Genomic DNA, 14378 nt, shown 5'->3' with positions numbered 1-14378 from the left:
AATAGATGGGGGAAAATGGCTAGATTTATAAATTATACAAAGGGGCAAAATACTTAACCTTCTTTGGACTAGGACAATGCAAGTGACATGACCATTTTCCTAAGTAGATAACACCTGAGTATGAAATCTCAAGTATTCTTTCTATTGCCCTGTCTCTTAACCACAGGGCAATAATCACTATAGCCAGCTGTGGAAGAGAGAGGAGCTTTTATCTACTTGTAGCATGGTCCTTTCCTTATCTTATCCTTTATATCTTGAGCCTTCACTGCCCAAACTACAAGCAAGCAAACGGGGAAATGGCAAGTGCTTTTCGATGATATGATGTGCTGAAAAGTCAATTCAGAACTTCAGTTTGTTAAAGAAGCCATGGCCAGTTCCAGGACTGGAAATATGGAACAAGCAATCTTACTTTTTCTGCCCAGTTACTGCGAGCATGTCCTGAGGATTTGTCCCTGGCACACGAGAGAATCATCCCTTGTCAGTGCTCTCCAGCTGGATGTGGTTGCTCTTTTCTCCACTGCGTTGCTGTTACACTGCAGATGAAAAACAGTCAGCTGAGAGTTGCACGTGAGAAACCTCCATGGCTGAGCCTCAGCACTTGACATCGCCCTGCACATTTGGGCTGCCAAAATGCAGACGTGCAGAACGTTTCCACTGGCTCATATTGCTGCCTTATCACAGGATACAAATATAGCCTGGGGAAAGCATGCTGAGAAAGGCTACCTACAGCCGTGAGAGAAAGAGAGAATTGGGAATAATTCCATGTGGGAGGGAAGATCAGAGTGTGGGAATTATGCCCTACATAGATGGTTCTGACACATTCCCTTGTAGTGTCAGGTGGGCAGCCAAGGGTGCTTGTGCCAGCACGTGGCTGCCCAGGTACCTACTGGGACCCATGACTTAGGCTGAGAAGTACCTGAGGCTATTTTAGGATGAGCCTCTACCCAAAGAGACTCGGCAAACTCTCCACCAACTAATTCCTGTAAAGAAAAGCATTTGTATTTACTGTGTTTTACCAACTGGTCTCAAACGGGGATATTTATTCAAAAAACTGACACAGTGTTCATTCATGTTACTGGTCAATTCTCATTATATCCTCAGCAGGATTTCAGCTCTATCAATCACAGTTGTGTTTACAGTTTTTGCACCCTACAAATTGACTGCTGCACCCCCTAGTCAGCATTGTTTTCATATCTAATGCTACAGACTCAGACAGTGCAACATATGCTGTTATGAAAACATTCAGCTTTGAGAATTTTTTTTTTTTTAATCTACAACAAAAGAATATGGCTTCTCTTTTCAGAGGAGAGTTACAATATAAAACATTATCTTCAGCCTTGTGGTATTGCCAGTCAGGAAAAATTAATACATGTGCTGAGGGGAAAACTACTTCTGAAGGAAACAGGAATTATCCTCTTTATAACTATTATCAGGAACACAAGGAACTTCTCCAACTTTTTTTTTTTGTTACCACAACAGTGTAGATGTTTTTTCTTTAATTATATGATTTTTCATAGTAGGCACACATTCCTACCAATAGCTCATACTTTCTTCAGAGCAGTTCTTATATAGAGATCTGCAGCTACTTTACATCCTGCACTGATGTGGGTACCTAGAATGTTTTGCTACCACTTGTATCATAATAGTGCATGTAAGTGCCACTCAGCATCAGATTCCTGGTATGTCTTGAACATTGCTCCACTTCTAAATATTCTTGTTTTCAGAGAGAGAATAATCCCACACAGGAATAAAAGCAAAATCACAGAATCTCTCAGGTCATCAAGTCTAACCCTTAACCCAGCACTGCCAAGTCCACCACTAAACCATGTCCTTAAGTGCCACATCTAAATGGCTTTTAAATAACTCCAGGAATGCAGACTCAACCACTTCCCTGGACAGCCAGTTCCAGGGCCTAAAAATCTTTTGGGTGAAGAAATGTTTCCTAATGTCCAATCTAAACTTTCCCTGGCACAACTTTCGGCCTTTTTCTATCATCCTATTACTTGTTAGTGGGAGATCAACCCCCACCTGGCTACAGCCTCCTTTCAGGCAGCTGCAGAGAGGCATGGAAAGTGGCAAGACACTTTCTTACGCAGTGAAGAGTACACCTGCCCTCTCCATGGGAAGCGAGTTTCTCCAGGAAAATGCTGTAGGAAATGGTGTCAAAATCCTTCCTAAAGTCCAGATAGGAAACATTGACAGCCTTTCCCTCATCTGCTAAGCAGGTCATTTTGTCATAAAATGAGATCAGGTTGGTCAAGCAGGACCCACCTTTCATGAACCCCTGTCTGATCCCCTGGTTGTCCCACTTGTGCCATATGATGGCACAAAGCTCTCGTTTCTATTATTTGCTCTTTTAGAAGGCAACTTGTTAATGCACACATTAAAGCTAATCTGAATATCCGCTACTCCTACTCACCCATTACTTCAACCACTTAAGGAATTCAAGTGGTAAGAGTGGAGTATGTTCAAAATACCAGGGCACGATCAGCCCGTGAGGTGACTCCTCTGTGAGGCACAGTGTGAAGGACCTGTGGCATTTGCATGAACAGCTGAGACACTCCACGACCCTGAATCCTAAGGACAACATATTTGCCGTCCAGAGGCTGGAAGCCTGGCCTGCCTCAGCAAAGTCTTTTTCCTGTGTGCTAACGTGACTGCCATGGTGTTATTTTCTGTTATTTGCATTTGCTTCCTTAGAGGAGGAGTTTGGAATTTTCTCCCTTTTCTTTGGCTAAAAACACTAATTAAATGTGATCCAAACTTGTAAATAGTTTTAACCCCCTTGACTCTGCGTTATTTTGCCCAGCTTAAGGGGATTTTTGAAGGTTTGGTACTCAGTTAGTCTTATTTATTGTTGCAAATTTTTAACTTTCCTATGCAAATATACAGACTATGTTAAAAAAAGACTTTTTTCTTGCTACAAAGAGTGAAAAATAATGCCAAATTTCAATACTGGAGGGAGTTGTACAGCTATCTCTTAATTTTTTAGCATTTTTACAAAAGCTACTTGATTCCTCCTAAATACTGACAGTATAAAGAATAGTTATCCAGAGCAGAGCATGTCTGGCTGGTTTGAGGGCTGAGGCTGTGGACATCTGCCCTAAGTAAGGATATTCAGGAATTACTGCTGCCAGGTAAAAGCGTCATAGACAATTTAATTTCCTGCAGTGCTTCACTCCTAAAAACCCAGGTTCAGAACTTTGCTGTATAAAAAACAGCACTGTACTACTTCAAGAGATAATGAGCTTCAGGTTCAAATCATCGTGAAAATAGGAAAAAGATAGGAGAAAATACCACTGGCTGTAAGTTCAATTACTAATCTATAAAATTAATTTTCTTTATATTTTTTATGGGTATTGATTGTTTTAACTCCCTTGAGCCTCTGAAAATCCCAAATGTAGTCTGCACGTGGGCTGAACTCAAGAGAAATGTCTCCTGAAATAGGCCTTTTAAAATTAATTAGGTATGTGATAAATTGCAACAGGGAATTAGCAGTATTTGCTACAGAGGAACAAACCCTTTGGGCATACTCACATTTTGCGTTTTTTTATGAATACATAATATGATTTTTGTGTTATTATTTTAAGAGCTAGAATAAATGCTACATTGCAACCTATTAAAAAGAAATAGAAGAAAATTCTGAAGTGTAAAACTTCATTAAAGTACAGCACCCTTTTTGTTAATTTTCTGCATAATTTGTCAAATAGTGGCACTAGATAAACCTATTCCAAAGCTAAGTCTGAACTGATAGCTTTGTTTCTCTCTAATTGTTGTGTCAATTTTACCCAATGGAGAAATTGAGGGTAGCCTGGAACAATCCCTGGTGGTCAATAAACAAATCAACTAAAGCTCTTTATGCCTAAGCAGAAAACTGTTTTATATTCTGAGAAGGAAAGATTATATCTTTGGTTTGTTTCTAATAATCTTCAAAAAACAATTCAAATCTTAGTTTTCAGTCTAATTTGTGGTTTTTGAAAGGGTTCCAAGAAAGGCCAGTGACTTTTAGCCCTGTTACCTTTTGGAAATTAATTCTGGGTATTTGTTATGGTTATTTGTTAGTGTGTGTAATTTTTTTAGTATAAACAGGCAGAATAGTCTTTTATATACAAAACCCCATATATTTGCTGAAGAATACCACACTGGAGCCAGCACGCGAGTTGTTTATTGGCACGGGTTAGTTCACAGCACTCAGCTCATTCCCCTGAGGAAAACACAACACTTGTACTACAAGTACTACACAGGGAGTACTCAACGCGTTAACCATTTAGATACTGGAGATGAAACTAAGGTGTGAGGTGATCAGTGACATCATGCACAGATTGTAAAAGTTCATCTGTGCACAAGGATAGTCAGGAGTGAATGGAAAGTTGTTTAGCGTTGTTGTCGCTGTTGTGGAGAATCCTGGTGACTGAGGAGGGCAGGGGAGCACCAGGAATATCCTTAGGTCAGGCTGGTAAGGCAAATAGCCTGCAGCCCTTCAGGTGATTTGCCCTGAGTTGTGCCAGGTAGCCCCAAATGCTTTGTGTTTGTTTAACACCGGAAAGGAGAGTGAATGAACAGAAAAGTGAGATTTTTGCCTAGTTTCAGGTGCCAAGTCAGCACTGCTCTGGCTTTATTGAACCAGGAAGCTACTGTTAAACTGAGGAGCTAGTTCAAGGCAAGATTAATTGGCTGAATGTTATAGTGGATGTTGGACAATGTGCTTCATAAAATGATTTAATTATAGAGGTCATTGATGTGGCTGAAGCCACAAGATGTCTGAACACACTTAAAGATAAGCTGCTCCAATCTAAAACACTTGTCTGAGTGTTTGCTTGAAGATGATTGCCCAACAAAGAGTTCCACTCAGAGATAGATCTGCTTACTCATAAGTTCTTTCTTAATTTTTAATGAGGGACAGTAGTTAAAAATTAATAAGGTTTATTTAGAGAAAAACAGCTATTTCTGTGAATCTCTGCACTATTATTAAACTGAAAGAGGGAAGGTTTAGTTTAGCTATCAAGAAGAAATTCTTCACTATGAGGATGGTGAGGCACTGGTACAGGTTTCCCAGAGAAGCTGTGAATGCCCCATCTCTGGCAGTGTTCAAGGCCAGACCAGCTGTGGATGGACCTTTGGACAACCTGGTCTGGTGAAAGGTGCCCCTGCTCATAGCAAGGGAGCTAGAACTGGATTATCTCTTCCCTTCCATTCTAGGATTCTATGATTATGCTTATTGTATGAATTTTAATATCAACAAGTGACATCAGTGCTTTTCTATAAAACCAAAACTTGTAGACAAATTCCAAGGCAAGTATAAAAAGTACTTTCTCCTTGAGTTAAAAATATTGCCCTTGTCTCTCTGGGAATCAATTTTACATAATCAAAATGCTTTCAAAATATTTCCAGTTACCTATTGAATGTGCTAGTGGTTGCCAGCATCTAACTTGATGTCTCATTTCTAATAGATACACTGAAATAATGAAGTAGGAAACTGACTTCTTGTGAAATGGAAAAGTCAGGAGTAAGAGAAATAAGATGTAAAGAGACTTTAGTGAAAAATCAGGTTGCATTTGCAACATGCAGATAAACACGGCTGTCTACCTGTTGGTTTCATATTTTCTTTGCCTTTTCTGTACTTTGAAAAGGAATTTTGCTTTCACAAAGCTTCATGAAATTACAGTGTTGAGAGAGAAACTATTCCTCTGTGACCTGCTCCAAAGCCCATAGGACCAGCAGACATAGTCTGGGTAAGGAAGTTTTTTCCTTTGACACTACAATCACATCTAAGCCTTTTCTAAGAAAAGGATCAAACTATGTCTTAGCATTATTTTTGTGAAGGCACAAAATGGCTGTTTTACCATTTGTGAGTGAAAAGAGATTGTTATTTAATGCTTTAGTAAGCAAGACCAGTATTTGTCCAGATTACTCGCTTGATTTCGTTGTAACAGTAGGGACAAAACTGGAACCTTGTTATTGGAAGTGTATGTCATTTAAAGAGTTTGGATGTCTGTGTGTGTCCCTGTTCATTGCTGTGAATGTTCACCTTACCAATTTCAGTTTACCAACTGTTTGGATTTCTGTCAGTCTGGGGTTTTTTCTGTATTTCATTAAGTCATTAATTCCTCATTTAATACACCATCTCTCTGTTCAGGGTGCCAACACATTTCTGACTCAACTTTAGCTCTGTGACAGATCTGTTGTAGGAGAACAATGAACTGAGAACATTAATCTTAAATCACCACATTAACTATGTAATCTAGGCTGTGTCTGAAAATCACTGGAAAGATAAATTTCAAATTCAAAACTATGGAGTTTCCTAACCTTTCTTGAGATAGACATTTTTTAAAAAGTTGTGATTGGCACCATGTAGGTTCAGAAAACATGCAAAGACTGGGCATGTGAGCTCAGTTCTTGGATTTCTTCAGAGATGTTAGCAAACTTTAATTTCTGTGTTAAATTCTCTGGCCATGGTTATTTCTTTCTCAGATCTTAACCATGATTTCAGCCTCCAGAGTGTAAACTGCCAAGAGTTCATTGTTGCTCTTTGTTCATGGGTAACACAGAAATCTTGTGTCACTTGGGGACTCAGGAAATGCTAAAATATAAATGACTTTTAAATTATCTGCATGTAAACTGCTCATACTGTTTATTAAATAATGATTAGGGTAACAGAGCTGAGCTTGACCAGAAGCTCAAATGAATGTTGGATTCTGTCCAAAACATAAAATAATTATAGTCTTTCCAGCGTGGGTGTAACTTTCACATTTGAGAATACATATACACAGGATTTGGCTTGGGGTTTGTCTTTTAATTTTTATTCTTAACCACACTGCTGTAGCTCCAAAAGACCATATATAGGAAATAACGTTCCATGCAGAGAATTGCTTTTTCTTTGCTCCTGTCCAACAGCAAGATCAATAACAGTAGCATGACAAAAGTAATTTTCAGGTCTATTAGTGAAGCTGTCTGTCCTAGAAATTGAATGTTATGTTGAAGGAAGAAGGAAATATTTCATTTATGGGTTCATTTCCCTTAGAGGCATTTAGCCAACTTTTGGCTTTTGCATTTTGAAGAGTGAAGCCTGGATATATGGACTCTTTTTGTTGAGTATTTCATGGCTACACACCAGAGATATTTGAATCTTGGACATGGATTCAGCCTGTGCTAGGAAGTGTGTGCCAGGTGCTGATTTCTGATGCACATCACATTTTACTTTCCAGTGCCATCCCCCAGAAGAGAAGTATTTGATCAGAGATTTTGTTTGGCTTTGGCTCAGCTGAGCCTAAATTCTACTCAAGAAAAAAAAGGGGTTGGTAAGTTTGATTTGTACATTATTTTGGTGTACATAAAAATGCTTAGGGAGTGATTTAGAGCCCACTCAAATTAATTATCTGGTTCTCAGAGACTGAGGCAGTCTTGGTGGAGGGGAAAAAAGTTAGGGTTTAACTCATTTTTAGGGGTAAAAAAAGGTAAGGCACAAACACAACAGCTGTTCAGGATATAATGTTGAAGTCTCCTTTGGGAGGAGGGTACGGCTGAATACGTGACTTAATCTAATAATATCTTTATCATAGTCGAGAAAAAAGCAAAAGCTGACAAGGTTGAAAGAACACGCTTTCCGTAATCTGTAATTCCTGTCATCACTAATTTAGTGTTGGATATTTAATGTTCTGTCACATTAACGATGCATTAAGCACTCAATACCGAGCCCCGAGAGCCCTGGAACACGGCTCTGGTGCTCTGGGGTACCGAGCGCTGTCACGGCGCGTTCGCATCGGTCCCAGCAGCGGCAGGGGAGGGACAGCCCGTACCCGTCCGCGTCCCCGCCGAGCGCTCCCCCAGCGCCCCGCTCGGGGCTGTTCGGGGGCGGTGCCGGGGCGGGGCAGCGCCGGGGCGGGCGGAGCGCGGGGCCGGGGCCGCGGCCGGGGCGGAGGCGGCGCCCGGCTGCGCGCAGGGTCCCGCCATGGCCCTGGCGTTCTGCGGCGACGAGGGCAACTCCACCGCCTACAACGTGGACCACGGCGTGCTCAACAACGGCTGCTTCGTGGATGCGCTCAACGTGGTGCCGCACGTCTTCTTGCTCTTCATCACCTTCCCCATCCTCTTCATCGGTGGGTGCCCGCGGCTTTCCCTTCCCCTGTCCGCCTGTGCCTCTCCTGTTCACCCCCCATTTCCTTCTGCCTCTCTACCCCCGGTGTTGCTTTGCCGTGTCCCCCGCCCGGCTTTGTCTGGCCGTGGGTTTCCTCCCCCGCGCGTGTGCCGCGTTTCCCCCCGCCCGCCTGGCCTCCCCTTGCCGTGTCCCCCGGCCTGGCCCTGCCCCCGTTCCGCGCGGAGAGGCTGCGTCGCTCTTGGGATGCGGTGCGAGCTGCGGGATGCTCCGGCGGCCGCCTCTCCCCGGGCAGCCCCCGCACCGCCGCTGTCCGCCCGGGCCCGTCTCCGTGTGTCGAGGCAGCCCCCGGGGCTCCCCGCAGGTGAAACCCCTTGCGTAGGCAGGGCAGGAACGGGTGATGCTGGAAGAGACCGCGGGCTTTGCCCTGCCGGTGCAGGGCAAGGAGCAGAAATAAATGTGCTATTAAAGCCCAGGAAACCTGACAAGTGAGTGTTGCGTTATGAAATATTACTCCCAGCAATTACTGCGGGGTCACAGCCTCCTGGCAGCCCCCCCGCCCCCCATTACAGGTCCTGCCCCGCGGAGGTGGCTCCTGCGGTACCTGAGCGGCTGCGGTTTGATGTCACAAGCCCGGCGGGGCCGGTAGGTGGCCCGGTGGTTCAGCACACGGGGCTGTCACTGCTCCGGATACCCTCGTCCAAAGCCTGGACCGGCCCGCGGAGAGCCACGGCACGGGCTGGAATAACACTCGCTCCTGGGGATGGGAAAAGGTCCGATGGGGAAATAGCAGCAAGCACGAATGTGGAAACGGGGTCAGCTGCTTAGGGTTCTCTGCGTTTATCTGGAGTCTCTCAGTATTGCTAATTTTTAGCAAGATAAAGCTTCACACCTTATCCATTTTAATTTTTTAACTTTTTTAAAGAATTAAAGGGAAAAGAAGCAGTGCATTTATTAGAGTGTTTGTGTGTATTTGTCAGAACGTTAATTTGTTGTTCATTTAAGCTGCAAATAGATTTGAAAAATGTTTAGTGCATGTAATTACTTGATACTAAGTTGCTAGAAGTATAGGAATTTAAGGCTGTGTCCTGTCTAAATAATTGATTTTATTCTATATGAAGTAAGGTAGTGAGAGCACAGTTCTGATAATATTCAAATGCATGTGTGTTTAACAGCACAGCTTTGTCAGTGTTGGTGTGCAAGGTTGTTACATATATGGTTTGGGGTTTTTTTTGTAAGCAGGAACTTTGTGTGTCACTCTTGTTAAGAAAGCTCTCTATAATTCTCTTTCCTCTTTTAGGATGGGGAAGTCAGAGTTCCAAAGTACATATACATCATAGCACATGGCTCCATTTTCCTGGCCACAATTTACGCTGGATACTGACTTTTATCCTCTTGTTTGTGCTGGTGTGTGAAATTGCAGAGGGCATAGTGTCTGATGGGTAAGTGTTTGTCTGCCTTCTCCTGCTAGCACTGAGCAGTTTAAAGGTTTCAGGGTAGATATTTCCTGCTTAAGTTCTCATCTAAACCATATTCCTTGTGGTTATGAGCATAATAATCTTTTTTTCTTAGTGATTAACCTACCAACCTTGTATCAGAAATTCCACAGACCTTGCCAAGTGATGTACACAGGCACAACTGACCTTAATCATTTTTAGTTCAGCTTAATGACACTATCTTTCCAAAGAGTAATCATAGATAAATCCTAATGATTCAAGCAGATGGTGACATTTTCATGATATGTTTTATGTCCAAGAACCCAATCCCACAGTTGTTACTTAGGAGGAACTCCCATGTGCACAGTAGGTCATACCATTCACCTCCAAACTGAGTTCTTTTCATCTAAATAAGAGGAGGTAATCTGGGCCTTAAGTCACACTCCACAGAGTTTCTTCTGATGATTTTGCACTATATCTCCTATGTTACCTGGAACAGAGCAGCTCGTGAGCATGAGCCATCATCTGTTATGCAGCTTAGGATGTCACTAAACAGAAATCTGTAGAAAAAAATTATTCCAAGTGAAACAAGTGATACAGGAGAGTGATTTATTATGAAAATTATGCAGATTAGGATGTCACTAAACCAAAATCTGAAAATTATTCCAAGTGAAACAAGTGATACAGGAGAGTGATTTATTATGAAAAAAGCTAATTATATAACAATGAATATGATCTCTTCATATGAAAAGAGGCATGATTTTTCATAAAGATAATCAATTTGAGCCCAAGGATTATGAAATGGAAGCTCCTCATTAAATAGAAAAAACCTTCCTGATTAGCCATCTGTATAACAAGTATCCACCAACCAGTGTGAAATGCACTGCAGACTTCTGGTGTAGGAAATTATATCATCATTATTATTTTAACTTCTCTTAAACATATATAAATAGGATGTTTCTTTCTGCCAGTTTTTTTTTAAAGGAATTTTTCTCTTGCTTATTCAGAGTTATCAGGGTGTGGGATGCTCAGAGCAAAATCTCCTGCTTTGAGTTTTCTCCTTTATTTTTCTCGTTAGCAGTGCCTCTGATTATGTTTATTTGCTATTTAACTTGACTCAGAACACTGCTGTTAAGTAATAGGTGTCACCTGATGAGAATCAAAGCTCGGAGCTCTGCTGGGGGAGTGCCAACCCACAGTCGTGCTTCCCGAGCATTCAGCAGGCTGGCGAGGTCTCCAGTGAATAGAAGAGAGTTTTGAGACTCATCAGCTTTCTAAGAACCAAAATGGATCATGCTGGTGAGTCCTTTTGGCAGCAACGGGGTGCTAAAGGCTTTGGCATCTCAGCAATAGAAGCAGCCTATTGGAGGTACAGTTATATAGGGGAATTCCAGCAACTGTGAAATAAATAGATTTTAAAAAGCCTCCCACTGCTGCAGTGTTACCTACTGAAGCTTAGGCTGTCTGAAGAAATCTGTTCTTGTTGGGTTTTTTTTGTCCTTGCTGAGAATTTAGTCCTGGTGTACAAAACCTCCTGGCATTACTAGGAATTTCAGAGGATCCTTTCTCATTTTGCTGTATTGACATCCAGCTATTGTCAGTAAGAGGAATTTAGTGTTCATGACCGGCTGTGAGCATGGCTCCAGCCATCTCTGCAGAGTTTACCCCAATCTTCATTGAGGGAAGGCTCTCCTTTCTAGAGCAGAGATGCAGGAAATGGTTGTCCTGAGCTCCTATGGTTCTGCTAGACATTTGGAATGTTCTGCTCTCTGAACTGTGGTGTCCTGTGATGATCTTTTATCTCCCTCCCAGCACAGCTCTTCTTGTCTCTCCAAACTCCACAAAAGTAGTGTTTGATGCAGCAATAAGAAATCCATTCAGAGGACGTGGTGTGAATTTCCCTAAATGTTTGTCCTGAAGTCATCTTGGTTCCTTCTTCTGGTGAAGCTGGCTGGGAGACAGAGGAAATTGTGGCCCTTGATAGCATAGGGCATTAAATTCTTTTTGTGAAAGAAAGAAAAGGGGAGCGGGAAGGAAGAGAAAATGAGTAGGAAGAAAGAGGGGGAGAAAACATTTCTATTGAACACTGCACAAACCAACAACATTGCCCATCAATTCCAGTATTCCCAAAAGGCTGTATTTGGCAGGACCCCTTCTGCTGCCACCTGAAGCAAAGCGTCAGCAGTTTTGCTTTATAGAACAAAACATGAGAGTGTATGATTCTGTTATAGGGGTTTGTTTTGTTGGCTTGCAGTCACTGAAGACAGACCTCACTGTAAGTAAATCCTGTGCTGTGGTGCTGTTTCTTCTTTTAAACTGAAAAAAAATGAAACACTTTCACAAAATGCTTCTGTAGAAAATCTTGAACTGTGCTGTCAGTTTGGTCTTATCTGCATATTTTGATGGACAGCTCCCAAACTAGTTTCGCTTAAATTAACTTTTCTCATTTTGGAGATGAGCTGCCTGTCCTAATTTAAACAATGTTCCAATTGATTTCAATAGGGAATAGGAGTACACACCTTTCATTTTCAGCACAGGGGAGGAATTTGAAATCCAACTGTGTGATTTAGGAGCAAAAATTCAATTAAAACTTGGACGGGTTTGCATCCATAACCATTCTAGAAAATCTTACATCAGAGTAAGGTACTGTTCATGAATTAAAAGAGAAACATTTAAATAGCTGAGAGGTTTAACTTTAACAGATTTTCTTTGTTTTGAAGGGTTTCTGAGTCCCGCCACTTACACCTGTACATGCCGGCTGGAATGGCATTCCTGGCAGCCATCACATCGGTTGTCTATTACCACAATATTGAAACATCCAATTTCCCCAAACTCTTAATAGGTATGTCTCAAAATCTATGCATCTGGAAGTGTGGTTGTGGTGCTCTGTGTCTTTTTCCTTGGTGACAGGTCACTGCAGTCTTCTATGACCAAAGCTACCCCTCTATGTATGCTCAAATATTTCATTATTTTTAATGTTTTTAACTTCTAATAATAGTCTGTGTAATGTTCTCAGGGATTCAATGAGTTACTCTAGGAAAAACTGTTTTTGTGGGAAAAGCAGCATGGGAAATTGTTAACTCTAAATCCAAACCCCCTTGTCAGCCTGTTGTGTGGAAGCGTGATGCAAGAGTGAAGAAATCTTCGTGTGCATGGTCTGTTGAAATATGCAAGGAGCTAAGGAATGACATCCCCGACTTTTAGTCGTGAATATATTACTCTGCCTGCTTGCTCTTGCTTCATGTTCCTAAAACTCCCTTTGAAAACTGCTTTAGGCCTTTTGAATGGAAAATGCTATGAATGAGAACTACCTAGTCTACTCTGTATTTTGTAAGATTGTGAATAAACTGTAGCTATAGAAAATCCACTGCTGCTGGTGGTCATGCAGTTGTTCTGTGTTCTCATCTGTTTAAGTAGACTGCAGGCTGGGCATGTCTACATACTTAGTCACATCCTGTTACCTGTTATTTCTTTGGTTCTGGCTCATCACATTTTGTTTGAGCTGGATTTCTGTATCAATAGACCCTGCTGAAGTTTTTCTTGTGCTATTGTAGCTCTGTGTATCAAAGTTTTGTTCTAGTTTTTGTCAGGTGGGGAAAAGTCAGTAATAACTAGATTTGAGAAAGCTTTTAAATATTGAAGATTATTTTGATCTACATGTTGGTGTAAGTGAGAGTCCTGTTCTGCAGAAATAGGCTGTAACTCCTGAAAAACATTCCTCTCCAAAGACTTAGATTTCTATTCAGGCTTAGCAACCTTTATGTCTTCTCATTTGGGACTGCTCTTCTTCCTGTACCTTTCTTTTAAGTAGGATCTTTTTTATCCTTTAAGAACAAGCAAGGTCATTTAGTTGCTTTTTAAGTAAGTCAACAGAGTATTTTTAATGCTTTCTCACAGGAAGGCATTATGCCTCAGGAAGCATTGCTAGACTGTTACAGTTGCCTGTAAAGCAAGCAGTGATTTTTGTGGTTTTGTTTTTTAGGTTGTTTTGTTGTTTGGGCTTTTTGTTGTTATTTCAGATGTATAATGCAATGTTAAATAATTTAGTGTCACAGCCACATTCCTGCTGTTAAGTCTTTGAGAAGGGTAGCAAAGTTACAGCTGGTAGTTGATTACCCTTTTTTTCATAATTCCTGCTCAGTAGAGATTTCTTTTTTATGATAATGTGTTTCAGTGTTTAGAGTGCTGATGCTGGATAAACTCTGGACAATACTTGAATACTAAAAAGTTGTACCAACGAAGACTAACACTTATTTAAGTATTATGGATGAATTTTAATTTTGCAAGAATTTCCAAGGATTGTACTCCCTCAGAAAATCTGGTCTTAATAGCTCTTGGGCAATAAAGAAAATTAGACTATCACAGCCTTTCCCACTTAGTTTGCCTGATTTGAATTTGAGTCTAAAATCTTCCCAAGCTGATTGTCTTTGATTTTTATTCTTTCTTTTTTGGTTTTCTTTTATTTGTCCTAAGACAGACATTTCTGGAAGACTCTATCCTTTGTTCTTAACTGCACAAACTATGCAGTTTGTTAGTTATCTTTCAATCTTAATTGCAACTACTCTGTATTGACATCTGGGACGAGGCAATGAGCACTTCATGCAAAGAAACCCAGTCTGGATAGTTAAATTATACCTTTACTCACCTGTCAACCCACTAGAGTGCAGTGTGGCCATGAAGCAGCTTTGCTTTAGAGCCTCATTTTAGGAGGTAAATGAGAACCAGGAGGGAAAGCTAAAGTTGGTGATAAGCTTTTTGCTGGGTGTGTGGGAAACTGGGCTTGTGTAGAAGGGATCTAATGTTGCAAAGCAAAGTAGAAGAGCCGATGTGACATCTTGCTGCTTCTGAGC

General features: G+C 41.3%; 1 protein-coding gene across 4 annotated transcripts in view; it reads left to right on the top strand.

The window, feature by feature from the left end:
- The first annotated feature begins 7909 nt into the window (after positions 1 to 7909).
- The window catches only part of ABCC8 (ATP binding cassette subfamily C member 8), a 72668-nt gene continuing 66199 nt past the window's right edge, over positions 7910 to 14378 (top strand). For 2 of the 4 annotated variants that reach the window (XM_041481130.1, XM_041481129.1), the window contains exons 1-3: positions 7913 to 8096; positions 9393 to 9534; positions 12249 to 12370. In XM_041481130.1, coding sequence (XP_041337064.1) covers positions 7949 to 8096; positions 9393 to 9534; positions 12249 to 12370 — 412 coding nt within the window. In that variant the 5' untranslated portion in view covers positions 7913 to 7948. Of the gene's footprint in view, positions 8097 to 8464; positions 8581 to 8664; positions 8866 to 9392; positions 9535 to 12248; positions 12371 to 14378 lie in introns of those variants that run through there. The other 2 variants (XM_041481131.1, XM_041481128.1) reach the window with 2 other exon arrangements.

The sequence above is a fragment of the Pyrgilauda ruficollis genome, unplaced genomic scaffold (assembly GCF_017590135.1).
Source record: "Pyrgilauda ruficollis isolate IOZ18807 unplaced genomic scaffold, ASM1759013v1 scaffold55, whole genome shotgun sequence".
Lineage (NCBI taxonomy): Eukaryota > Metazoa > Chordata > Aves > Passeriformes > Passeridae > Pyrgilauda > Pyrgilauda ruficollis.
The sequence above is the reverse complement of the archived record's forward strand: the minus strand, read 5'-3'. Positions and strand labels throughout refer to the sequence as shown.